Raw genomic sequence first — 26,514 nt, forward strand, 5'->3', positions numbered from 1 at the left:
TGTCATGATTCCCCGACGACATTGCCCGATAGAGGGAGGATAGCTGATAGCGGCTATGGTATGAATAAAAGTATATATGACGATATTTTTACAGCAGCGTTTGAGTGCCCTTAACTTTAGTGACTTGACATTCGGCTCGTGATGAGTCCCAAGATGGAAGGTTCGGGCCGAAGTGATGACTGTCGAATTCTTGGGACCCCTTTGTTGACTGCCACGTGCTGTCTTTGGAGGTGCAGTGCATATTAACATACAGAGGCTCAAGGGGGATCAGAGAAATGGCTGGAGAGAGCAAACACCAACTCTGTCAACATGTCGAAATTGATGACGAGTCAAGTATGTCCCATCTTGATGATGATTAATGGCTATATATATATATATATATCTGTCTTTCGGTCGTCGAAAGCGGCTTAAACTGCGAAGCTCGTGGCGGATGNCCACCAGGAAAGGCAAAGCTCTTCTATGTCTCGAACATAACAATAGTCTTGTTACTTTGTACAGGACGCAGGCTTTGACGATCCTGATACCCCGATATCTTGTTTGTTTTTTTCCCGCTATCACTCTCAAGAACAACTACTACCGTGATATCCCTTTGGCGTGGTAAAGGGGGGTGGGGGGGTGCTTTACAAGGAAAGGTTACAGGCATGAATTCCCCGTTGTGAAATGTGCATCTTTTTGTTCGCCTCCTTTCTTTTTTGTATTTTGTTCTTTCGGGGCAGTGTTTTTGATACGGTTATGTGAATTGTGAATTTTGAATTTGGTTATCTGCTGTCTGATTGAATTGGTCCCTCCTAGAAGGGCAAAAAAAATTCATGGAGGCTTGATTCAGGTTTGATGACAGCCAAACTAACCAAATCTGGAAATACGGCTTTTTGGCGCAACGGAGATTCGGACGACATTTCGTTTTTCGTTTTTGACCTTGCCACCTTGGTTTCTCCCCTATTATGAAAGAGCTCAGTGACAGACGCGTACGAAGAAAATGAATAAAGTCACTAGAAAGAAAAAGGAGTTTTCGTTAACCCCGTCTCCGGTTGGTACTGGCAGAGGTTCTCACTTGATGACTTTGTTGCTAGCCTCTTTTGGAACGGAGAGGACGGACTGTATAGTTGGGAGGTTGTTGCGTAGTTGCGTGTAAGTCGGTTATGGACGGTTCGTTTGGGTATATATATCTTCATGATGGACTCGTCTTCGGTCCTTCAACAACTCAAGCCATCCTCTCCATCGTCTCTTCTTAGCCTTCTCATTCGGTGCCTTCTCCATTGCCTTCTTCCATATCCTTCACAGCAAAAAGCCCTGAAAATGTCCAACGCAAAAGCCAACTGGGGGAACCAAGTCATCCTCTCCTCCGAGTTCGTCCTCGGCAGATACGGAGAGTCCCTCGCCGGCAAGACGAGTACGTTTCTCTCCCCCCCCTCTTCCCTCTCTCACACCAACTTGTAACATGTACCAACACCGCCCAGTCCTCATCACAGGCGTCGCCAACGACTCCATCGCAGGCGAGCTCGCCCTCCAGCTCAGCGCCGCCAAGCCCTCCCTCCTCATCGTCACCGCCCGCTCCGAGTCCCGCGTCGAGCCCGTCGTCTCCAAGATCAAGGCCAAGCACCCGGACGTCGCCGTGCGCTTCCTCAAGCTCGACCTCGCCTCCCTGGCCGACGTCCGGAGGGCCGCCCGCGAGCTCGGCGACGACGTGCCAAAGATCGACCACCTGGTTGCCGTGGCGGGCGTCATGGTGCCGCCGTACCAGAAGACGGTCGACGGCGCCGAGCTGCAGTTTGCCGTCAACTACCTGGCCAACTTCCTGCTCGTCAAGGAGCTGCTGCCCAAAGTTCGGGCGGCGGGGCCAGGGTCGTCGATTGTCATTTGTGCTAGCTCGGCTGTGCGGTCGGGTTCAGTCAACTTTGACGATGTCAACTATAACGTTCGTCTATAACCCGCCAGTGGACTATCCATATGATACATGTTGTATTCCGCAAGACATGCTGACATGCTGCCGCTGCACAGGACGGCAAGACGTATGACGCCATCGGCGCATACGGTCAGTCGAATGCTGCGAGAGCTGTTTTTGCCAAGTTCCTGGCTGAGAAGCTCAAGGGAGAAAACATTCGCGTCTTTAGCGTCGACCCGGGCGGTATGTATCCTGCGATGAATGTGAGAGCTGAACACTGCGGGATGGCGACTAACGTTGATGTTTCAACTCTGACAGCGGTTGCATCGGGGCTGCAGCGCAACTTTACCGGCGAGTTTCTCGATCAGATCCAGGAGATGAGCAAGTCGGCCGACCGTAAGCCTCCTTATTCTCTCATCATCATCATCATCTTCTTCTTCTCCCTGCTGACTGTTTCTGCAGCCGTCCTGCGGGACTATGACGGCCGCCCATATCACATGCCTCCCTTCACAGGCGCCTCCGAGGGGGCCTCGACGCTCATCACCGCCATGGTCGACCCGACCATTGAGGACGCCAGCGGAGCTTTCCTGTCTCGTAACGCGGTGGCCGACGAGCAGTTGACGTCCTGGATCTTGAACCGCGAGAACTGGGTCAAGCTGTGGGAGCTTAGCGAGAAACTCATCGGGGAGCCCTTTGCCATCTAGACACTCATGTCCCCCTTAGCCATGCTCATCTTTCTCTCATCAGCATCAGTTATACTTTTTCCGTCGATAGAAATCCAGGGAAAAAAACAAGACATCTTTGCATCATGAAATCCTCAGCGGCCTCTCCCGCCTCGTCGCCCGCCAGTAGTTGGTCGTCCGAATAATGTCCGGGCACTCGTCCGCCAGCCACGGCCACTTGCGCACCATGGTGGCCGACATCTCGTACGACGCGGGATCCCACGCCTCCCCCCACACCACCATTCCAATCATGCCGTCGTCCGACATGTGGCTCTGTAGAAACATGTGGTGGCAGAACTCGTCCTCGTCGAGCTCGTGCAGCCGCCTCAGGAGCGCGTCCCGCAGCGACGGCTGCGGACAGAGGTCGATCCAGGGGTGATGCGCGACCTGCCTCTGCAGCGCAGTCGGCCGCAAAGCCAGCGGCACATGCTGCTGACCGCCCGCCGCAGGAGGCAAAGCAGGCAGGCTACCACTACCGACGTAAAAAGGCGAGATGATGTCCTCGCCCATCCTCTCCATCGGCAGCCCGAGCCATCTCGCGTTCACGACCACGGCCCGAATGACGTTGAACTGCATGACGGACAGCAGCAGCTGGCTGTCCAGCGTATGCTGCGCAACGTGGCGAGACACCAGCTCGTGCAGCCGCCGGAAGAAGACGGCGCGGTCCTCGGCCGTCATGGTGCAGAAGAAGCGGAAGACCTTGTTCTGGTACTCTTTGGACAGGAACATGTCCGTGACGTCTGCGATGTCGGCGTCAAAGGGGCTGCAGTTGACGACGGCGGCGGCTGTGGCCGAGTCGGCAGAGGCTTCTTTCCATGCTTCGGTGAGCGACGCCGGGTGCGATTGGGCCAGCCGGTATTGATGCTGATGCTGGTGGTGATCCTGATCCGGACGCTGTCCGTCTTGCTGCGTCTTGCCGTTCCTTGGATCGACGTAAAAGACCCATTTGCTAAACTGCCGCTTCTTCTTGTCCTGTTGCTGCCCCTTTTGCGACTCTCTCTTCCGCTGGCCTGTATCCCCTTTATCAGCTCCCACTTCATCTCACGCATTCACTCAATCGTGATTATCAATCAACATCATCGCGCCAGGGCATTGCCACTTACGACTGGCTCGCTGGTTCAGCCGATTCTGCAACCTCCGCCGCCCAGCCGCACTCGACACCTCTTCTCCCTCCCGTTCCACCTCCGCACTCGCGGCTTCTGGCATGGTGTTCCGTGCACTCCCAAGATCAGACGCTGTGTTGATGAAGCTCTAAAGCATAGCCTCGTGATGTTTCATCATCTTGCTGCGATGCCGCACAATGCACGAAACAAAACGAGCCTTGCGGAAAGCCGTCGAGATGCTGTTTCTTGTAGTTGCGGATCGTTGGCGCGTCGTCGTTCTTACGGACAGGTTTAAGTCCGGCCCGGGTCCCACCTAAATCCGCTCCGCAGCCCCCGTGTAAGCCGTACAGTATCGACAGTATCAACTGCATCCTGGCGATGCTGCAGTCGTTTCCATAATTCGACATGCATACATACGTACGTGCAGAGTATACAGACAGATCAAGTTGAGCTACAGATAGAATGCCTCGTCAGCCTCTGCCCATATCCATGTTCTGTACGTCACTCCGCTGCTCGTCAGTCACGCTTCACGCCTACAAATCTCAGCCTCAACGACAACTCGCTCTCGTTCCATCCGGCCCAAGCCTCCAAAAAGTCAACAATGAGCATCGCTACGCTATGATTCGTGTATTTACATTCGCTCGCAATATCCCATGACATGAAATGAAATCTGCACTCGTGAGGGTTGGGTATGTAGACATGCTGGTGACGTGCGGCGTATACCCGTCGGAAACAGAACAATGAAAAAGGAAAAATGCCGCTTCTGTGCCTCTGTCCGAAGGGACGAGGCAGAGTTGATATGAAAAATCTCTCCAAGGAAACCTATGAAAGAGGATACAACGGGGAAAGAGAGAACACCAAGTCAAACGACAAAAACAATGACATGACCAGAATAGACAAGAGAAGAAGAGAGAAGAAGAGAAAGTTGAAAATAAAATGAACAAAGCAAGAGCTTATTCCTTATTCCATCCGGGAAGACTTTTTCGCTCTTCTTATATAAATCATTCCCTGTGTACCGTCAATGGACCCTGTTCCTGTTCCCGTACCGTTTCCGTTCCCTGTCCCATTTCCATTTCCATTTCCATTTCCATTCCCAGCTGTTCGTTCTCCGGCTGTGCCAGCTCCTCCGGCTCCGGCTGATCCTCCTCTTATTGTCTTCTTCTCGTCGTCGTTAGCATCGTTATTCGTTTCCATGGCCGCTCGGGTTCCCGCCGGGACAATGACGCTCAGCACGCAGTCGTCCAGATGTTCGTAAAAGTCCTGTGGCGCTGCAAAGCGGTTGTTGCAGATGGAGCAGATGGCGCTGGCCCCCGAGTTTGCAGACAGCGTGATGAGCCGACCGCCTCTGTTGGTCGTATGGCTATGCAGAGGCGCCTGCTCGACTTGATGGGCCGCGGCAAGGTGGCGCTTGAACACGTCGGCTCGGTTGAACGCCTTTGCGTACGCTGAGCCGACACCGGGACAGAATGGGCAGACCATGGTGCCTCGGTAGTGAGTGAGCGCGTGCCGGTTCTTGTCGTACTTGCGAGCAAACCCTTTTGTGTGATATTCGCACGATTCAATAGGGCACTTCTCCGGCCTCTCCTCCTGATGCGTGAGCATGTGAGCTGCGAGGTCCTTGAACACGCGCCCGCAGTCGGGGAACGGACATCGGCTACGATTCTCGGGCGCTGGCGGTGTCGGGATCGGCCGTGGTAAGTGGTGCGGAATCGGCGGCTGAGTTGATGATGACGGGGGCGGCAGCGACAGTGGAGGGGGAGGCGGCGGCGGCGGTGCCAGTCGACCAGCAGGGCTCCTGGACACCATCTCCCACGGCACCGGCTCTTCCATGACATTCGGCGATACCGTCATCGAGCCGACAGACGACATCGACAAATGTCCGCTGTTGATGGGCATGGGCGGGAGCTCCATCACCGGCGCCGGCGGTATGGCCGTCAGTGGCACCGTCCTAGTGGGCTGCTTGACCTCCTCGTCTTCCTCGCCGTCGCTCGACATGTCATTGTCCGCGTCCCCGACCGCCTCTGCGACCGACTGTCTCACTTCCCGCATCCAGTCCTTCAGGAGTGACATAGGGGGCCAGTCCCCGCTGGCCTTGCCTCCGCGGTGTGGGTTGAAGTGAGCTCGGCGGAGGTGAGCCGCCGCGTTGTAGTAGGCGCCGTAGTGCTTCTGCATCACGCAGGCCTTGCAGCTCGACAGGGGAATGGCGGGCTGCGGAGCCGCAGGGCCCTGACCTGCGGGCTCACAGCAGACCCATCGCTTGACCAACGCTGCGTGCTTGGCATCCGTATGCCGCCTCAGCTCGTGCTCGCCGCGGAATCCTTCGGGGTATTCGTGACACTTGCGACAGAATACGCGCCGCAGAGGCGGTCTCTGATAGGCCGGCTTATATCTCATGGGCGTCAAGTGGTTTCCAAAAATTGAGCTCGACGGGTTGATGTTGGTCGGTGCTTCCGCAACCGTATGTCTTCTGGCACGTCCAACGTGTTCTGGGACCGGCTGACTGAGGGACGACGTGACGGTGCCGCGACTGATGTTGGCATCGTCCAACGCCTCCGGACGCGGTCCGAGCAGTATTTCCCTGTGGGAAGATGGAGGGGGAAACGCGGAGCTTCCCACGGATGACCAGCGCGGCTCACGTGCCGAAACGGACTGGGGCGTCGATAGCTGAGCATCACTGCCGGGCGTAGCGATTGGTTGTAAAGGACGGATGAAGCCGTTGTACCCGTACACGTCTTTTGTCCTTGCGCTCCCCAAGCTCATGAGGAAATCTGCACTGGAGCGAATATCCCGGGCTTGCCATGTATCCATGCGCATGATGCGCCGCGTCAGCTCGTACACGGGGATGTCTTCCTGTGGCACGTCGCTGGGTGAGCCATCCATCAACATCGGTCCGCCCGTGATGAATAGGTGGACAAGGGCCTTGTATACGCTGTCTATCGTGTTCTGAGGAGGACTGTCTCTGAGGAGTGGTCGATGTCGAAACGCGGTATAAGGCAGCACGGAGACTGAAGCGAGGTCCATGAGCAGAGTCCGAACTATGCTGAAAATACACAGGGAGTAGAAGACGGCCAGCCGCTCCTTCGAGTGGAGAGGGGAGCTTCGCAAAACAATCGCCTCAAAGGTCTGCAAAAATACCACCATGGCCTGCTCGACAAGGCGGCTGTGCTCCCCCGTGAAGTCCAGGCGGTCCGAGGGAGGTCGATATCCGTAGCTGGGATCCAGTTGGATAACGGGCTTGGGGTGCAATAGGCAGTAGAACGCGGTTTCTCGGAGCAGCACTTTCGCATGATACAAGGCCGGGTACTGTGACTCCTCAACCTCGCGGGAGGGGCATATGTATCCGGTATACCTCAAGAGCTCGAGCGGGCTACTTGACGTCTCCTGGCAGTTCCAGCTAGCGGCCAGGGCGCAGAGAATCGGCGGAGGGCGGTCGGCCATATCCCTGGTTGGCTGTTGTGCCTCACGATGTCCATCAAAGCTCCTATACGATTGTTGTCCTGACCACCAGAACGCATCCCGATAGTCCATGCAGGTCATGACGTGATCAGCGATGTCCGCTGGGAAGATACACGTCCTTTGTAGATAATCGTTTACATTCTGTCGTCGTGTGGGTGATGTGGAAGACGTGGGTGTGTGGATCTGTCCCTGTGAGAAAGAAGTGCCTTTGGGCCTTGTTAGACATCTTGGAGGTCTCCGGTTTTGTGAGAGCCGAGAGGAACGAGTTTAGAGCAAAGGCGACCTGTGCATAAAGGGGAGGGGGGAGAGAGAGAGAGAGGAGGCTCGAGGCAAGGAGAAGCAAAATCAAATCGTTTGTACCTGGCAGTAAGTAATCGGTAAATGCGCTGAGAGAGCCGCGGAAGCACCCAACGACGGCCCAATGGTCCTCGGAGCTTATCAATGGCAGGTTCGAGCAGGCCGAGCACGGCTGGCCTCTATCGCACTGGATTCCCGACAAGGAGACGAAGCACGAGTTAGTCCAGGCCCAGAGAGACACACCAGTATTCAGACGGGAGAGGAAAGAAAACCATGTTCCCACCTCCTTCTGGGTCGCTTTACAGCGCAGACACGGCTGCTGGTCGTGAAAGAGACGGAGCTCTCCGATGGATTGGAGGCGAGGCAAGCTGCCGACCCTGCTCCTCTTGAGCGGCGGGAGGAGGGGTTCGGCATCGGCGTCGACGGCGCTCCTCGGGGCGGCGGAGCGCTGGCTGGAGTAGGCGTAGGTTATGAGGGAGTCTCGCCGCTCGGTCGACGGCGTCGGGATTCTGAGAGGAGGGAGCTTGGAGGAGAGGGCGGGGCGTGGGAGGTGCATGAGAGGCGACGGGCCCAGCGGTTCAGAGGCATTGGAGAAGAAGGGGCCGTGACCAGAGGCGAAGAGTGACGAGGTTGACAGCGACGAGCTGGCGGCAGAGAGCTCCGAGTCTCTCTTTGCGTGAGAGGCATGCATCCGGACGTGGCTGCTCCGATCAAGCTCGGTGGGAAAACCGTAGGACGTAGTGGATGCACCGGTCGTCCCAGCACTTTCAGAGAGGGAAGCGGATAAGCGCTGGACACAACTTTTGCTGCCGCGCTCCCGCTGAGCCCGGAGGACAGGGCCGTCCGTGGAGCTCCAGATGCTTGTCCAGCCAAGAGCCGAACCCTGGCGGCGCCGATCGCGAAGAGCTCTCTCCTCAGGGGCTCGACGGCATCCACGCTCTACTTGGCAGCAGCGGCGGGAGGAGGAGTGAGGGTGAGAGTCAGGTCAGCGTCTGGCACGGCAAGGCGAGGCGAACCCTAACAGACTCGGACCCGGCTTGTTGTTTCTTCGGGCCTAACCTGGCGATGGAGGTATGGAGTACAAGGCAGATGTAGCATGGAGCAATGGCAGCACCAGCGGCAGCAACAGTAGCAGTACTATCCTCTCGACAGGTGGAATTGGGGGCTTGCATGAGGCGGGTTGGTGGCGGCGGCGGCGGGCTGCGTGGAGAACGGGAGATGGGCAGCTAGCTAATCAAGTAGCGGTAGGAGGGTCTCAGCTTACTATCGCGAACATAAAGCAGCCTCGAGGCCTTCGCAACGGTGATGAATCGCGCGAGCCTCTTCCATGTCGGACATGAAGAAGGGGGGGCCCTACGCGCGACGCCAGGCCTGATAAAACATTTGCGAGTCAGCACATGGGCTCCGTTGCCGGACCACAAGAGAAAAAGGCGAGAGACGGCTCGTAAGGTGCAAGTGTGTATGTACGAGCATGTGAGGGCATGTACGGCGCACTCTTCTGTATGGCTATCTTCTGTCTGGGCCTGGTCTGGTGTCGTCTGGTGTGGACTGTCCTGTCCTGTCCAGTCCGTTCTGTCTACCTTAGTCCAAGTGCGTCTGCATGTACTCCATACGGCATGTACTGTAGGCATGGATGGAGGAATAAGGAACCAGTGAGGTAAGGAAAGGCAAGGCAAGGCAAGGCAAAAGGGCAAGGCAGGGGGCAAAGCGTGTGCCAATTGAGGCCGGGCTCAAATGTGGACAAGGCTGTATCAGGACGACAGGGCAAGGGGGGCGGGTGGTTGACAGGCAAGGAAGAAAGCAGACAGAGCAGCTACTGAGGGGGGAGGCTGTGGGTTGCGAATACGCACACACACGGGGCTCCAGCCCGTACATGTACACGCATGCAGCCAGCACACGGGGGTGGGAGGTGCAGGTGTGGGAGCTTTGGGGGGAGACGGGACAGGCGAGCCATGAAGAGTTGGGCAAGACAGCTCCGACGACCAGAGACTATAGATAGACTAGAGACAGACGCAGATAGGGCGGACCGAAGACGAGAAACATGGAGACATACCGTGGAGATCAACGACGGTCTTGGAGGACGCGCAGTTTGTGGCGCAGCATGGCGAGCTATTCGGGCAGTTTGAGGCCTCGGTGGGAGACGTGCAGCAAGGGGTCGGTCGGAGCTGGATCTCGCCCTGCTGGTCGACCGTCTGGGGGACGGCAGAGTCAAAAAGTCGAGATGCCCAGCCATGGTGGTGTCTCGCGGGGGTGAGGGTAGTACTCTTGCTCATTTTGATGCTGCTTTTGCTTTGGCATCCTGCCATCGCCTTGCTCTTCCTGGCCATGCTTGGCCCAACTCTGCTCTGCTGCTCTGCGTGCTGCCTTTTGCTGCTTCATCGCCGGGGTTCGGCATCGCGGTCTTAGAAGGTGCTGTCGACGCCGAGCCTGGCACGCGCCCAGGGCAAGCAGGGCAGGGCAGGGCTGGTGGATGCGAGCGAAACCGGTGAGCAGGGCAAGGCAGGGCAGGCAGGCAAACAGCAAGCTGAGGAGGGGAGAATGGGCGCAAGGGCGTGGGATAATCTCGCGGGGAATGGAGGCGATCGGGTTGCCTTTTTGCTGGTCCCTGGCGAAGGATTCCCGCCGGTCCTTTATGACGGAGCCGTGTCGGTTTTCCTCGTTTCTTTTCTCGCCCAGCTTGACCTTTTTTTTCCCTTTCGGCTGGCGATGGATGATGACACACACTCTTTGTTCCTCTTCGCTTCAACGATGCTCGTTACCGCACGAGGTCCTCCGTCTGTCCCCTTTCCCTTTTCCATCAGACTGACCTCCTTCTTCCCTCCTCTTCTCGTCCCTCTCCCTCCCTCCTCTCCTCTGCCGTCCGTCCGTCTCTCTCGTCCCCTGCGCGCCTACTGTCGGTCTCGCTGTCCGACCATTCTTCTCACTTGCATCTCCCTCCTCCTCCTCCACCACCCCATTTTCCCAACCGCACGCCCACAGGCCTGTGCCATGCCTGCCCCCTTCGTCCCTCCCCTGCATCGTCCATTGGCGCCGTTTCGCGGGAATTGCGGGCTGGGGGTGTTTTATCAACAGGGCGATGCGGGTGGGTTTCCGTTGTGTGTGTGTGTGTCCTTTTTGCAAAAGGTGGGTGCTACGGCCTTCGCATGGCTGGCAAAAGGCGCAACGGTTTTTTTTTTCTCTCGCGGCTTCCTTTCGCTTCCTTTCGTTCTTTCTCGTCGTGGGCAGATGTACAGGTACTACCTCTCCGTATAGGTACAGGTACAGGTACAGGTACCGCTCCCGGTGCCGGCTGCGAGGCGCGTGGGGCGCAGCCTTGCAGGCACGGCATCCGATTAGGCGCCGCGCTGGTACCTAGTTGTACTACTACGCCATACAACGGGCGCACAACGGCCACGGGGCCCTTTCGGCAGGCCAGCAGCGCGTATCGGTACGGCGGCGAGGGAGAGCGCACGGGCTGATGGCGGGCAGACGAAATACGTAGGTAGTCGGTACCTCCCTAGTTACGTACTCGAACAAGATGCACACCCACTTCTGCAGACCGAGAGGCTCCGTAATCCAGGTCTTTTTCGAGCTGGACGGGCTGGACGGGCTGGACGGCATGTCTCACGCGGGGTGTGGGAGTGAGGGTGGATGCGGGTACGGGTGCGGGTGAGAGCGTTGAACAAGACAAGACAAAGACAAGACAAAGACGAGAGACAAGGACATGACAAGACAGGAAAAAAGGCCCGGGACTGGGGCACTGTGTTCGACGCCCATCCGATCCGCCGTTGCAACGTGTCTGAGACCTCGGATGCATGCCATGTGGCTGTCTCCGCACTGTACAGGCCTAGTCAAGCTTGACGGGAAGCTCAACCTGCTGTCCTGCCCGTCTGATAGCATTTCGTACCAGTACCTGTTAGACTGAGGGCGACGGAGCAGCAGTGCGTTGCTGCAAGAGGACTAGCGCAACTGCTCAAGCTAGCGCACGAGGGACATGCCATGCCATGGCCAAAGATGGCACGAATACTGCAGAGGTACAACGAACTGACTCCGCACAACAGGTGCCGGCAAGTACTGGAGAGTACGAAGTACCAGCGATATCAATTCGCCTCTACCTTACCTTATGTATCATGGAGACGCAGCCGCCTCAAGCATCGCGGCACGGAATCTCTCCTCCGTGCTTGTGCGACTGTGGACAGGAGATGAAGTGGACTGACTGTATCCGTACTTGTACATACTTGTATGACTGACTCGTCTGCTTGGGCAGATGACAGAGTCAAAGAAGGGAAATCGCAGAGAATATCCAAGGACTGTCCAACAAGGAAGAACCTAGCGGGGAGGAGGGACGGTCAAGCCAAAGAGGCAAGGGAGGAAAACCAGAGAGAGAGAGGAAAAAGACGAGAAAAAAAAAGAAGCCCAACCACCACGAGCCGCCTCGGAATACATCCGACGACACTAGGACAACAGCAGCATAAGGTCCAAACAACGTCCAAGCGCACCAAGAGCAGGGCGAATGGAAGGGAACCAAAACGAGGTGGCCGGTGCACAAGCTTCCCGACAGCCACCCCCAAAACAAGAGTCACAGGGTCTGGCTCCGCACCTCTTTCGTTTCGTCTTGGCCTTTTGCTATCAATCAATCAGACAGGCAATCAAGATCATCAGCTCAACAAATGCCCGCGGTATCGGTACAACGGCAAGATATCGATCCTCTGCCTCCCTTGTTCTCTTCCTCCCCCCACCCATCCTCACACGCCGCGGCCGTCGCCTGTGCTGCAACTCCAAAAGGCCCCGGCGTGGAAGGTGGCATCACCAAACCCATCGACTGCAGCAGGAAGAGTGGCAGGCAGATCGAAGCGGCTGCGGACATTGTTCGTTCCACGGAGTCCTTTGGATGGATGGGCTGCGGCTTTTGTGCGCACACGTTGTGTGGTCCTGGCCTTGTCTGGTCTGGTCTGTCGGAGTAAGATGTCGAACTCGTCCTGCTCCACACATTCACACACTGACAGCGACACTGACGTTTCCTGCATTTGATGCCATCGCCCGCCTCCTCCCTCGCCGAAACTCAACCACCACCAAGCAACAACCTGGAGCCGAACATCTTCCCTCTGCTGGTCTCTAGCCTCTCTCTCTCTAGACGCTCATGCTAACTCCCTCTCCATCCTAGCACCACATGCACCTTGTCCCCATCTTTTTACCCGGCGACATGTCCCGTCTCCATCTCTTCCCACTCGTCTCGGGTCTCTTTCGTCCTTCTTGCTCGTCCCCGTCCAGCTTCCTTCTCGCACCCCTGCCGCCTCCGTCTCGTCTAGTGTACGCGTACTAGTACCGGTTGAGCGTGGTGCGTTGCTTCTGGGGGCCAGGGCTTGTTTTTAATCACCGCCTCGCCTCACCTGTCACCCAGCGCTACGACCTGACTGACAACCTCCACGCAAGCCCTGCTCACTCGTTGATGGTTGATGTTGCATCCATCCAGTCCCGCTCGACCAGCCGGTTTCTGCTCCAAGGGCACCGACCGGTACGGGACGCGCAAGACTGCGAGGGCGGCGATTGCTGCTGCTGCTTGTTTGTGGTCGCTGCTTGTCCTCGCACAAAGGTACCTGTACAGAGCACCAACTTGAAGTGAATTTAATAACAGCCAGCTAGCCATCCATCCCGTCCAATTTCAGCCACTCAGCCAGCTTCTCTCTCACGCACGCAAGCCAAATCAAAGCACCATGTCCGGGTGTCCTTGTCTCTCTCTCGTACGAGTGCTCCGTTCCCCCCTCAAGCAAAGTCCGTGCCAAGTCGCAGGCGACGCAAGTGGGAGGGGGGGGGGCCCATCGGCACATGGGCAAGGGCGCTGCGCTTGATGCCGCAATATGACGCCGCAGCGCCAGCCAACGACAATCTCTGCCGCTTCTCGACGGCTTCGCTAAAGCAGAGGCGTCTGGGGATTCCGGCTCCCAACGTTGCCTGGGACTCGAGGACTCAAGATACCGCCTATTGCTGCTCGCAAGCGTTCCTCTACTAGGATTAACGGGGTGCTGGTATCTTGTAGGGACGAGATGATCGGGGTCCTCGTGCCCTCTTAGCAGCCGTCAAGCCTCGCCTGCAGCTCCTCCGATGTCCGCTCGTCCATGCTAGAGAACACACACAGACTCCATCGCTCGGCACATCACCAAAACGAGGAGCCGCGGCCGCCAATTGCTCTCAAACGCCGTTTCACCCGCGGCTCATGGCGGTACATGCGCGTCCGCACCGGCCATGCGCGCACACACACGTGTATCTAGGTACATCAGTACTTACCTACCTACACACACAAGCACACAGGCACACACAAGCACACAGGCACACACAAGCACACACACACACAAGCACACGCTCGTACCGGTACTTTGCGCGCCAGGCAACGCCGACTCGTCCCGTTCCTTTTTCGCCACACCCAAGCAACCCCTACCGCTAGTCCCTCTTCTCCATCATTCCCCAATGCGGCTAGCCGCAACGCGCAGGCCAAAAGGGAAAAAAAGAAGCCTTTCTTTTAGATTTTTTTTTGTCTCTAACCCTCTTTTCACGCTAAAACACTTTCCAGTGCCGGGTCTAAAATGCCAGCAAGTACTGTACTTATACCAGCGACCTGTAACGGTTTCAAGCGTATCCGCTCAAAGGGCTCCACCCCCAATCAGGAAATTCCAGCCCAAAGCCTGGCAAATTAGAAATAAGGCAAGGGAATCAACAGGACGAGAGAAGCAGGATGGAACAGCTTTTTGCCTTGCCTTGCCTGTCATGCCAGCGCTGCGTCAGACAACATTAGACTGATGTTTGAGCCACTCGCTGGAGGTGCTTTTTGTATGTACGAGAGTGTAGTTGGAAAAGGGACGTACATGCACATGCTACAGTACCTACCTACCTACTATGCACATACACATGTATTCGTACTTACACTCACCCGCTCTCTCTCACATACCTAAGGTACCCAAGGTAACGTACATACGGACACCCCTACGAATTGTCTCTCTCCTCCTCCTAACCGCCTCATGGAACCCGCTTTTGCTGCAAAAGGGCGTCCCCCATACTTCCGCTCTTCAAAGGGATGACGATGCTCCTCCGAGACGAGTTCTGCTGCGCTGCGCTTGATTTGCTCCTCGCCTTTGCCGCCCGCCTTTGAAACAAGCCACGGCGTAACCGCTCGTGCAGGCCAAGATATGGAGGCATGTACATGCCTGCTATACGCCGTGCGGTGCGAGTATATGCGCGTCGCATGCAATGCCACTCTCACTATCTGCTCCATCCGCCTGTCTGTTACAAAAGTCATGCCATTACAATACTCCGTTTTTCCATCGAGGTTCTATCAGATGAGGCGATTGCATGAATGTCTGTGCTCATTCATATACACAACAGGCCACACATACCTAATACATACACACGCAGACAAGCATTTGAGAGACATGCTTCGACCTAGCAAAGTATCAGACAACTGGGGTAAATCTGGCATTGCCCTGATAGACAGACGCTCGTCCTCGTTCCTTGTTATGTAACTGCTATCGCTACTGTACGGAGCAAAAGACGGGGACAGATTGTCACAGCCAGATGGAGCAGAGTTGGCCAGAGGCGAAACCCGCTGAAAGGAGGCCAAGCTACCTTGCCTATCCCCCGACCAGAGCCTGCCCGATGGGGGGAGTAGTATGTACTGTATGTAGGTATTCTGCATGATCGACCTTGTGTGTACAAAGCTACAGACAAACAGGCTATAAAGCTCCCAGGGGTGGCAAGTCGAGATTGTCAGGATCAAAACAGCCGCCGTGTGATACAGCATGTGCAAGTAAGTGTGTATAGTATGTAGTAGGTTGTAACAAGGCAATCAACTTGGCGGAAACGTGTGAAAGCAGCACGAAAAAAAAAAAAAAAAAAAAAAAAAAGGTGAGATTCGTGTTCGTTTCCATCTATGGAGGACAGAGTATCATCACAAGCCTTGGCTGGAGCCAGCAACAGTCGGCGCGGTCATCAAATCCATGCTACCTCACATGCACACAACCCATCCATACGAGTATGTCACTTAACTGCAGAGATGTTCCTAATACTTCCCAGGAGATCAGTATGGATTGTCTGCTTTCCATCGTCACACGGTAGCCTAGTCAAGGTAGCAACGCACGCCCAAGCAGAATGGAGTCGACCTCTTTTCATCCCACGGCCTTGGGATGCGCAAAATACAACCAACCAGATAAACAACAGGACAGACAAAACAAGGGCCAGGCTTCAAAGTCTGCCCCCGGGTTTTCTTTCTTTTCCCATTCATAACTACCGGTTACATCACATTACAGTAGCCTACATACATACCTCACATACCCTGCCTATAACTGTTGTTCAGGCAATCGTACCTACATTTAAATCCCATGGCCGAGTCCGCTCCATCCGTGTACGTACGTACACACAACCTACGGGATTGACACCCAATCCTTCTTCTTCCACATAGCTTCTGTCGATCCATGCTCTTGCATGGGCAAATAGTGATACTGACAGGCAAAGGCAAGGTAGTTGAGGCAAAAAGGGACAAAAAGCGTGGAGGTAGCACCCTGGCATCCAAGCCTGCTGACTGCCGCCAATCGCCAATCCAACCCCCCACACACGCAAGAAAGATGGACAAAAGCCCATATATACACATACAATACATGAACCTGATAAGACATGGATCAGGAAACGGAAAATGGAAAGGAGATGGACCAGGAAATGGGAGATGAAAAAGAGATCAACAACAGGTTAGGCCACGGGGACATCTTGACTCCAAGACGTATAACGACGTCGGTCTACATGACCTTCAACCCCAATCACCACAAAGCAACATGATACATTCTCGGACATATCCATCCATCCATACAGCTTCACCTGTATGCACACTTGACCTCCTCGGAATTGCCTTTGCCTCCGCAAGTCCGCTCAACAAATGGCAAAAAAAAAGAGACCCCCATGCCTGATGTCATCTCTAGCCTAGTCAAACGCATATCAGCCTGTCATGGCCTGTTTGGTCATTTGTTCCTTGTCGACCAATCTGCATGATTCCTGCGGGTTTATGTACATGCCGCCAATGAAGGACTTGCCGAGACACCTTTTGCTGTATGCATAATACTCTATGGCCTTGCATGGCAAGAATGAGCAAGGTCAAGGCAAAGGAAACGGCACTACTGACAACACAAACGGCATCGGGAGGGTCGCCAAAGGATTGCCCATTCGCTCGTCTCTCCACTGGGTTTCTCTGCGCCCTCTGCTCTGCTCCGCTCTCCCTGCTCTCGTCTGTTCAATTTCGACCTTGCTCTCTATATAAATTCAACCATTCACTCCGCACTTGTTGTAACGGGTGCTTACTCACTCATGCCCTTTGCCAAGCGTCGTCTGAATCAGAATTGATAGTGAAGCGCATGCTAGTAGCCGCTCAGGCGATAAGAACTCGAAAAAGTAAAACAATCCCGAGCGGAGGCGAGACAAGACAAGACAGGGCCACCGATACCATATAGCTGTAGTATACCAGGCTCATGTTGAGTGAATGCATGGCCCTTTTTCTTCGTCTCGCCTTTCTTCTCCCCCTTTTCGTTGTCTGTCAGGTCATTCCCCGTTCCCCGGTGCTCATGATACCGTAGCTGGTTGAAAGTCCCATGGCTGTCTCCCCAAAAGATGTATGCCGGTCCCAGTCCATATAACAATGCAGGAATGCAGGACGGGATATGATATATAAAAAGAGCACCCACCAGCGCCAACGCCCTCCTTGCCATCACCCCCTGGAAGACATGTCCCGTTGCTGCCTCTCATTGCCATCACCGCCATGTCCGTAGAGCATACCGTAGGCTGATCATGCTGTAGCCGTAGCTGCCCGCTGATGGGGGGACAGCTTCTGCCTGAAGCACTGTAAGCTTGACATCCAACCGCCTTTCCCCTTGCTTCGCTTTATCCCCCTTTCCGCTTCCTTTGTCCAGCTCTATCCTTTTCTATCCCTGCTTCCCTTTCTATTTTGTCATGATTCGGGCCTCTATTCGCTTCGTGACCACGTCTTCTCTCGGAGCGGCATCTCCTTTCCTGCCGCGGCACGGCTTCCGTCTTCCTCTGCCTTGTAAGCCCAGTACTCGCCAAGTCTTGACTCGGCGTACGAGGCGTAGTCAAAGTCAATGTGCGAAATGGTTGCCTGGATCAGCGCCCAGATGCCCCAGTAGAAGCCGGGGACCCCGCGGTAAACGTCCACCTCGTGCATAAGCTTCTCCGTCTCCTCTTCCAGGTTCATCGCTTCGCCTGACAGCTTGGCGTATGAGGCAACGTACTCGCGGATAAAGGCGTGTCGCTGCGGCCGGGTCGGCATGGCTGAGTAGTCGCAGTCATAGCCGGCCCACTCGGCAAAGTGGTTGGAGATGTCAAACGCGGCCGGCGATGGCGTCGCATATTCGTAATCGATGAAGCTCACGGACAGCTCCTGGCCGGGCTCGCGATGCATGATGATGTTGGCACTGAGGAGATCGCAGTGGGCAAACACCAACTAGATCGCCAGGTTAGCTACAAAGGACAGAGAGTCGCGGAAGACCAAAAGTACACACCCCGTTCCGCCCCAACCCGGGACGCTGGCTGAGCTTCTCAATCATCTCTTCCAGCTCACGCTGCAGCCGAGCCTGTCGCTCGCGTTGCTGCTCCGTATCCGTTGGCAAGGCCAGGATCCATTTCTGCATGGTCGACCACAGGTTGGGAATCGGCTTGCCCGCCGCTGCCTTGGCGATCATGGCCCTGCGGCGGCTGTCGTCGCTGTCGGAACTCCCGTCCTCGGCCGGCTCCTCTCCCTTGATGGCCGAGTCAGGCAGACACGGAACCGTGGCATGCCACTGAGCCAGCCGTCGAGCAACGGCTGCGAGCAATGCTGGGTCGGAGAGGTCCTTGGGCTGGGCCACAGTGCCGGGGACGAAGCGGTACAGCATTCCATTGGCAAAGCGAGCCAACAGCTCCGGAGCCAGGCCATGCTTCATCAACAGCTCGTGGTTTGCTGCCTCGCGCTCCCGGTCGATGATCACGGCGGTGCCGTTGCCGTACGCCCGGAGCAGCACGGCATCTCGGTCGATATCAGCCTTGGACAGGCCCGGTCGACGGTTGACGGCCTTGAGCAGGGTATTGGTGATGCCATCGGTGAAGCGGACAAAGTCGACCTTGGAGTCGTCGCTGGCCCAATCGGGGAACAGGCTCAAGATGAGCTTCAGCGCCGACTGGGAGTCGCTGCTATCGTATGTGATTGGGAGGAACCTGACGTGTCCGTGGGCATTGCCCTTGGTGGTGGCGGCTGGTGACATGACGACAAGAGGTGATAGTGTGGCAGTTGGCCAGGGTTGTGTGTGGGAGGACGGCGGAAGAGGTGATGAGAATTCCGCGGGAAGAAAGAACGGGGTCCACGAGCGGCGATATCGTGATATATCGCTTTTCTTTCCTCCTCCTTCGGTACTCTCTTCTTAGTATATCAGTCGGTCGATTGGGTTCTGGACCATGGGCCGTGCAACGTTGTTCAGGGTATAACCGCTCAACAAACTGGCGCAGTAGATTACGTATCAGGGGCGCCTTTTCTCTGCCGTTCTCAGCTCGGCGAGGTGGTTCCGTCCCGTCTGGCCTGTCGGAATTGCGCTGATGAGAATCGTCGTACGAAGCACAAGAGCAGGTAGGACGGGAGAGTTGGTCGATGGTTGTCGTGATCTCGGCGAATAAGGGATCTCGTAATGGTATGCCAAAGCACCCGGATGGGCTCAAACGGGCTGGCGAATGGCGGAAGCGCGGGAGAGGCTGGAGGAATCGCACACGACCTGTTGCCCTCCGTAGTGGTTCGACGTTGTGTGTGTGTGAAAAGACCGAGAGGCGTCGAACGGGGGTGGGCCGCTTGTGGAAGGGCAGGACGGCTTGCCATGTGACGGTGGCTGCAATCCAGAGGCACGAGACAAGCCCCCCCGGGTTATTAATTGGGGATTAGATTAGGGGGCGAGGCGAGCGGCGAACGACGGCCTTCAGCAGCGGGAGCAAGGGGTACTTTGGCCAGCTGCGAAACCCCAGCAAAACGGCGGCGATTGTGCGCAGACGGCAAAGTACCTACACGTACGAGTACTTCTGCGCAATGACGACGCCGGCTGCTCTCGAAGCTGCAGGGTCCAGAATGTTGGAGTCGCTGGTCAAAGGTCGCATCAGCCTGGCGCTGCGAATTTTTGTTGGGATACCGGCCAGCAGCTGCTGGCGCTAGGCTGCATGGGGCTAGCGGAGCGCCAGCATCCCGGCAGAATGGCCAAGGGGACTGAGGTTGATCAGAGGTAGCGCATAAGTAGGCCACCACTCAAGTCGATGGGTGCTATACTTGTCCGACGCTGAAAAGGTACTTTGCACGTGCTTGAAGCGTGACCGCGCTAGTCTTTTGTCCTAAGATTGAGGTCCCTTTTCATCGCATCTGTTCACCGCCCTAGTGCAGAAAACACCACGAACAGCACACGATCGACGACTTCAGGTTGGATTTGAAACGTGAGGTGATTGGGCTCGTAAACAGCACTCAAGGTACTGCTACTGAGCTCAGATTGCGGCCTTGCGCAGGTGCGGTATCTTGCGTCTGTACCTAGCGAAGTTCCATGTAAGGTCTGGGGCCTGACATTGAACTGAAAGCCCCATCTGCATCCCTTTTGAGGCACAGCTTTGGCGGTTGGCATTTGGCATGTGAAGGCGCAAGCTGGTTACAGGGGCATTTTGCAGCGGAGATTCGCTCTCTGTCGCCAGGTTCAGGCCTCTCCCTGCTGCCCCGCATTCGCTACCAACTGAGACAGCTCGGCATCATCCCAGCCTGCTCTTGAGAGGACAGAGCGAAACGACGTGCTGCTGCGAAAACATGATGCGACCAATCGTTCTCTGGGGGGGCATATTCACCTCATCAGAAACCCACGTGTGCTCTTGTTACTTGCAAGACGCCGGTCAACGTTTACTCGTGATACCTGCAGCGTTGAGATTGATAGCAGCCGATAGCGACTGAAAGATTGGTGCTAACGCAGCATCTGTGGAGCAGTACAATGTACACGTCGTTGCACGCCATTTCGCAGTGGATGCAGGTAGACGCGACTTCGCCCTGATACACAATCAGCAAGCTCTCGCTCAGCCCAGCTGCACTGCTACCACCAGCAACGACCGCAAACCGCTTAGCGTCAACATCTCAGCAAACATCACCAAATCCAACCACAGCCGTGTCTTTGTTTGTCAACTCAACTCGTGACTGTCTGCATCGGCAATCAGTGGCCTCTTATTCTGCAGCACATATACGACCGACGTCGGATTGCTTGCAGAACATCGGTCCAGAATCTACGCACAAAGGCGGGACACAAGCACGAGCACGACGCAGCCAATTGCGCCTCCATCGTGACGCTCACCAGCATCCAATCGTCCGGACAGTGACGGCGACAGTTGTTGGTTCCGCCGCATCATGTAAGGCGCCCGGCCGCCTCAGCTCCCCGAATCTGCGGCCATGTCGTGCGTCAACGACGAAAACTTTGTCGCCGTCGCACTCGTCATCAACCGCTCTCGCGACGGGCCGGCCTTCGTCTTCCACTATCCCTCTCATGTCCCCGCCCTCACCAACGGGCATGAGAAGTCGGACGTCATTGACATCGAAGACATTCTGTCCGAGCAGATAGCGCAACCCGCCGGTGACGCCCCTGAACCCGCCGAGGACGGGGGAGTCCGGGATGACCATTACACCACCGAGGCGGGAGTCCAGGTCGTTCCTTGGGAGCACGTGGCCGGCTTTCCGGCCAGAGACCTTGCCGGCATCTTGACCCCGGCCAGGCCCTATCACAAGAAGATCTTCCAGCTCTCTCTCGATCCGCTGCTCTGCATCTCCTATCCAATCCATGTGCCTGAGAATGGGAAGTGGAAGAAGACGAAAAAGGCCAACAAGGAGGTGGATGATAACATTGCGCCAGACGAGCCCAATCCTCCCGCCACCACCAAGACCGAGGAAAAGGCCAAGGATGGCAAGAGGGACGAGTCAGATGAGGACAAGCGCAGCTCCATGACCATGTTCAACCTCGTCTTCTTCCTGAATCCCAAGAGGCACGAGGCCAAGGAGCTCGTCGACTCGTTGTTCTCCAACATCGTCAAGAAGGTCAACAAAGCATATCAGTATAGCCAGCAGCACAGTGAGTTTGTGTGGAAAGAGTCTAAGCGTATCTTGGCCGCAAAAGAAAAGGCTCGTGAAGATAGTGAGTCTTTGTCCGCAGAACCCTGCAGACTTGTGATAGGGACAGTGAGAGGGCTAACCGCTCGCCTTTTAGAAAAGAAGATGAGTGCTCTGTGGAGGGAACTCATCCAAAACTCTTCATTGGCCGCCTCAATGTGTGAAGTCTACAACGCCATCTCCCAGAATAGGATTGCGACATTGCACCTCGACACTGTGGACGGCATCCTGACCCCGTCTGTTCAGATTCCTGTACCCTTCTTTGTGGCCGATCTGCCGGCAGAGGACGACGAGCGCCATCGTGGCCTTTGGCTCACGACATCGAATGCCTTTCTGAGCCAGGACGCCCTTGAGGAGCCCGGGTTTTTGGACCGCAACTTTGCCCTCCTGCTCATGGACGACGAAAAGAAGATCATCGCCGAGCTGCAAAACGACCGTGACCCCACCACTCTGTCCATGATTGAGTTTGTGCGGCTTGCGAAACCCACCGTGTCGTCAGTACTCTCTCTGCCCCCCTTTTATCCCTCATGCTCACGATTCACTCTATCTCTAACTTGTCATATCTCGTAAAGTTTCTACCAAGTCGGCCAAAGCAACATCCTCACGCTAGATCAAGTCCGCAAGTACGCCCAGCACTTCATCTTCTGGCGCCGCGCCATCGCCATCCCGCCTCTCCACCCCCGCGACGTCTACATCGTCTCCCCCAACTGTGACCTGGAGAGGCTACCCCAGGACGCCCAGGACTGGCAGAGGGCCTTCCCCCTGGCGCCGCCCCTGTCCACCTTCCTCGCGGAGCTGTCTGTGCTGCCGAGGCCCTACAAGCACATTTCGCCCAGCAAGGCCCATCGGCCGCTGTACCTCCGCATGCTGGCCTGGCTGATGCGCGGCGGCTGGGTGACGCAGCTGTGCACGTTTGCCTACGTCGTCGTGTGGCCCGAGATTCTGTACGAAGTCGACTACGAGATGGAGGCCGAGGAACTGGGCATCGCCACCTCTTCCGTCGATGGCGGCGATGCCACCAGCGTCCACACGACCCAGGAGAACCTCGACGCACAGTCGACGCATTCATCACTCACGTCTCCGCTATCCCAGCCGCAGCAACCACCACAAGAGACACCACCAGAGACACATCCCCCTTCCCAGTCCCCTGACCACGCCCCCAACAACAACCCATCCACGACCCTCTCCGCGGCCGAGCACTCCGCCGAAATGGCCCGCCTCGAGCGCATCGCCATCAAGGCCCACCGCGAAGCCGCCGACAAGGCCACCGCCCACGCCCGGAAAGTCGCCCCCGTCCCGACGCCCAACCCGTCGCTCAACGACGCGCCGCACCTCGCCGGCCTCACTCCGCACATCATCCTCGACCCGAAAAAGGCGGCTGGCAAGGAGTCGCGCTACCTGGCCGCCATCGCGCGGCGCTTCCGCGACGACAAGCTCAGGGACGGGTGGCAGCTGCTGTGCAAGTACTTTGACGGGCGGTGTGCGCTCGAGAGGATCGCGCTGCAGGAGGATATGAAGAGGAGGGAGGCATGGGCTTTGTTGACGGGGATGAGGGAGTATTTGCTCTTGACAAGGCATTGGTAGAATGCACTTGAGACGGCGTTGGTATAATGAGCGTGTATCTAGGCGCCAGAGAGAGGACAATGTTTGATAAACCGGTATTTCACCTGGACAGCATAGTGGCCACATAGCGGCTACATCACGTCGAAAGAAAAAGACACATTGCTGAATAATAGCAAAGACTGCATCTCAGCCGTTTATTGGTCATAAGTGGTATCTGAAAAGTAAACATGACAAGAACTGAAATGCAAGCAAAGCAAGAGTCAAAACGGGACACACAAGGCGGGGGATGTTGATGATATGTTGGTAAAGAAATTAAATACACCAGATGTAAGAAGAGCCGCATGCGCCCCTTCGGGAAAAAAAAAAAACATGAGAGTGATAAATGAAAAGAAATGAAACAGACAAAGGAGTGAAAAGACCTATATCAGCATCATCCCCGGGTATCCGCCCCAGGCGAGGCCGAAGCCTCGTCCGCCAGAACTGGTGCCCCTAAAAGAAAAATAAAATAAAATGGAAAACAAAGAGATGAAAACCGAGATACTTGAAAAGGAGATGAAAAGAAGACCATACCAGTCGTAGGGACAACTCACACTATGAGAGCCCTCTGTATTGTGCCCCGCCTAAACGAAACCAACAAATGCATATCTCATAACGGGTTGTAGTACCAAATAGAGCGCTCGACAGCTGTAAAAAAAGGAGAAGAAGAAAAAAAGAAAAGATTTCTCAATGCTAGAGACGAACGTAGAAAGTTGGGTGTTGGTGTGGGTGTGTGTGGGATAAGCAAAGGAGGAGAGACGCGCAGTCTCTTTGTGCTGTAATGCAGTAGTATATGAAAGAACCAGGTGTGGAAAAAAAAAAGAACAAGAGACGAAAAAGAAAACATGATCCGTCCTATATGTGAAAGCCATGCCCAATGCCATATGCCTGACACACCCTATCACACAAAAGGAAAAGGGAGAATAAAAACGAGGCCCTGCCGATGTAATAGATGACACCTAAAACGCCGCCAGTATGGGCACTCAGACGAGTTCCTTGGAATACGTCGAAGCCACACGGACCTCCTCTCCGAGATGTTGACTGCAAATTGCAGGTAAACACCAGTAGAACGCAACGGCGCACAAAGAGAAAACCAGGGTAGCAGATCGATCAGATGCTTGAAAGACAGATGCTAGCAAACGGAAGGAAGACGGGCAGAGATGGCGAGGTGGGTGGAGAGTAGACAGTGGAGTCCACGAGACGGAGACGCACAGACTAGATACTCATATCTACTGAGTAAGGTCCATGTCGTACTCGTCCTCCTCCTTAAAGTTCAAGGGGGCATTGGGATCGTCATCCGGGTCGTGCCAGAACTGAGCAGTGTCTCCAATGTCACCAGGCATTCCACCGCTGCCACTGCCCTCGGGAGTGATGCCGACAGAGTCGAGGCTGCCGCCCAAGCCGTTGGTGGGCTCACCGCGGTAGTCGGTGTGATGAGGCACACGCAGGCCTGAGCCAGAGGTGCGGCTGTAGGAGAAGGATCCCGAGTCATTCCGCGAGATGGCATCCATGAGTTCGGACTGCATCCGGCGCTCGTCGTCGGTCTGCTCAAAGGGCAGAGTGCCACCTAGCTCGACAATGGTGTTGATCAGCTCCTCCTGTTGTTGCAGCTTGAGATGCAGCATCCACATGAGGTCTCGCGTCCAGCTGACAGCGCCGTTGAGAATATCACCCTTGTTGGGACCTTTGTCTTTGTCTTCAATGGGCAGACCGGTGGTAATATTGCCAGCGCCGGCGCCGGCAGCCCTCCTGGCACCGGGTCCGGCAAGCCCAGAGGTAGCGCTTGAAACGCCGGTGAGGGTGGGCGAAAGGGGCGTGCCGTTGGAGATCAGCTTGCGAATCTTCTCGTCTTCCAGTCGATGTGTGGGCACGAGTCTGCTGAGGTCCTGGATCCTCTCGTTGATGTTGTCACGGCGGCGGCGCTCCACGAGATTGTGGGATTCACGGCGGCGCTTCCGCTTCATCTCCTGGGTAGACATGGCGTTGCCCACGCCGAGCTTGGCAGGCATGGAAGTGCCTCCCTTCATCATCACCTCGTTGATCTGCACCATGCTTGGCTGCATGGGAGATGAAAAGCCAGAGTTGAAAGAAGCAGGAATGCTTCCGCTGGGAGTGTTGAGCCAATGACCAGATGGCGATTTGTCCGTCCGGAGAGACTGCGGGCCAAAGCCGGGAGAGTCTTGGGCACTGCCGATGGGGATGCTGTGCATGCTGTTGGTCTTGGGGGTCATTGGGTGTCTGGTATTGGAGGCCTTCCTTTGCATCTGCTGGGACATCCGGGCCCTCGCCTTGGCGTTGAGGAAGTTGGGGTCGTTTCCGTCCGCCATATCAGCGGCGGCCAGCGGGGATTGCGAGTAGGACAGTGGAGACTGCAAGGGGTTGCCAAGGGCGCGGTAGTGGGTATTGTAGGCGTACGGGCTCTGGATGGGATCACCATCGGGCGTGTTGGAGTAGCCGTTGATGTGTGATGGATCGATCTGAAGAGAAGAGCCGCGGTGCGACTGGAAGGTATTCTGGTAGCCCATGTTCATGCCATGGAAGTCTTGGCCCTGGCCATGAAGGCCAGCCTGGCCGTCTGAAGGAAGGCCATCCAGCAGCTCGTCGTCGGCGAATACGGCAGAGCCGCTCGAGAAGCCGTTTGTGTTGGAGGCTGTGTTGAAGTTGGTATTGGCAAAGGACGGGGAGGAGTATCCGCCCGACATGGCCAGGTCGTTGGGGTCGATGTGGCCGCCATTTGGGCCAGACCCGAACTGGGCGAAGCCGTGCTGGGCCATCGCAAGGAGAAGTCGGATGGCTTTTGCTCGGTGCAAGAGGCTCGCGGTCGGCGGGCAGAGGAGTAACCGACACGGGTTTGCCTGGTCTTGTCGGTGTTTGTAGCCGTTCTTTCAGCACGCTTGGCGATTGCTCGACGAGGCGACCGACAGCGGTCTCGGAGTTTCGATAAGTCGGCAGACAATGCCTGATGAGGGATCGGGTCGCGGCTACAGCGAAAGGAGAAGAAAGAAAAAGAGTCAGTCCGAGTGCGCGCAAGAAACGATTCGAACTGCTCAGCCCGTGCGCGACAAAACAAACGCTGATCAAATAGCCGGCGGCAACGACGGAGCCTGTTGGCCTGACGTGGCGCAAGCGGTCGGGGAGAGAAATGGAGGGACCGGAAGACGAAATGTGTAGGAGGGGCTGACAAGAGAGAGACCAACTTGACACAAAAACAAGGGCAGCGCTGCGAGATGAGACAACGATGGCGCGGACTCGGGTGCAGATGGCGGATGCGAGAACCGAGATGCCAGATGG

General features: G+C 56.0%; 6 protein-coding genes across 6 annotated transcripts; 3 read left to right on the plus strand and 3 right to left on the minus strand.

The window, feature by feature from the left end:
* Window positions 1-1,296: 1,296 nt before the first annotated feature.
* CCMA1212_002285 (Retinol dehydrogenase 14) lies at window positions 1,297-2,586 on the plus strand (the record flags this gene model as incomplete). Its single annotated transcript, XM_073699674.1, has 5 exons — window positions 1,297-1,390; window positions 1,458-1,915; window positions 1,999-2,125; window positions 2,201-2,278; window positions 2,345-2,586. The coding sequence occupies 5 exons, from the start codon at window positions 1,297-1,299 to the stop codon at window positions 2,584-2,586; spliced, it is 999 nt and encodes a 332-aa protein (XP_073562144.1).
* Window positions 2,587-2,688: 102 nt separating this feature from the next.
* CCMA1212_002286 (uncharacterized protein) lies at window positions 2,689-9,733 on the minus strand (the record flags this gene model as incomplete). Its single annotated transcript, XM_073699675.1, has 7 exons — window positions 2,689-3,614; window positions 3,708-3,839; window positions 4,754-7,264; window positions 7,302-8,399; window positions 8,575-8,686; window positions 8,948-9,036; window positions 9,514-9,733. 7 exons carry the CDS (start codon window positions 9,731-9,733, stop codon window positions 2,689-2,691), a joined length of 5,088 nt encoding a protein of 1,695 aa, XP_073562145.1.
* A 2,376-nt stretch (window positions 9,734-12,109) lies between these two features.
* On the plus strand, window positions 12,110-12,558 carry CCMA1212_002288 (uncharacterized protein; the record flags this gene model as incomplete). Its single annotated transcript, XM_073699676.1, has 2 exons — window positions 12,110-12,389; window positions 12,446-12,558. The coding sequence occupies 2 exons, from the start codon at window positions 12,110-12,112 to the stop codon at window positions 12,556-12,558; spliced, it is 393 nt and encodes a 130-aa protein (XP_073562141.1).
* A 4,875-nt stretch (window positions 12,559-17,433) lies between these two features.
* Window positions 17,434-18,727, minus strand: CCMA1212_002289 (Ethanolamine kinase 1; the record flags this gene model as incomplete). The annotated part of the gene is made up of 2 exons (XM_073699677.1): window positions 17,434-17,931; window positions 17,990-18,727. The coding sequence occupies 2 exons, from the start codon at window positions 18,725-18,727 to the stop codon at window positions 17,434-17,436; spliced, it is 1,236 nt and encodes a 411-aa protein (XP_073562142.1).
* Window positions 18,728-20,913: 2,186 nt separating this feature from the next.
* CCMA1212_002290 (Nitrogen permease regulator 3) lies at window positions 20,914-23,208 on the plus strand (the record flags this gene model as incomplete). The annotated part of the gene is made up of 3 exons (XM_073699678.1): window positions 20,914-21,649; window positions 21,722-22,118; window positions 22,197-23,208. The coding sequence occupies 3 exons, from the start codon at window positions 20,914-20,916 to the stop codon at window positions 23,206-23,208; spliced, it is 2,145 nt and encodes a 714-aa protein (XP_073562618.1).
* Window positions 23,209-24,452: 1,244 nt separating this feature from the next.
* CCMA1212_002291 (uncharacterized protein) lies at window positions 24,453-25,997 on the minus strand (the record flags this gene model as incomplete). The annotated part of the gene is made up of 1 exon (XM_073699679.1): window positions 24,453-25,997. The coding sequence occupies one exon, from the start codon at window positions 25,995-25,997 to the stop codon at window positions 24,453-24,455; it is 1,545 nt and encodes a 514-aa protein (XP_073562617.1).
* Between the last annotated feature and the right edge of the window lie 517 nt (window positions 25,998-26,514).

This window comes from Trichoderma ghanense, assembly GCF_004382785.1.
Source record: "Trichoderma ghanense strain CCMA-1212 chromosome Unknown scaffold_1, whole genome shotgun sequence".
NCBI classification, from domain to species: domain Eukaryota; kingdom Fungi; phylum Ascomycota; class Sordariomycetes; order Hypocreales; family Hypocreaceae; genus Trichoderma; species Trichoderma ghanense.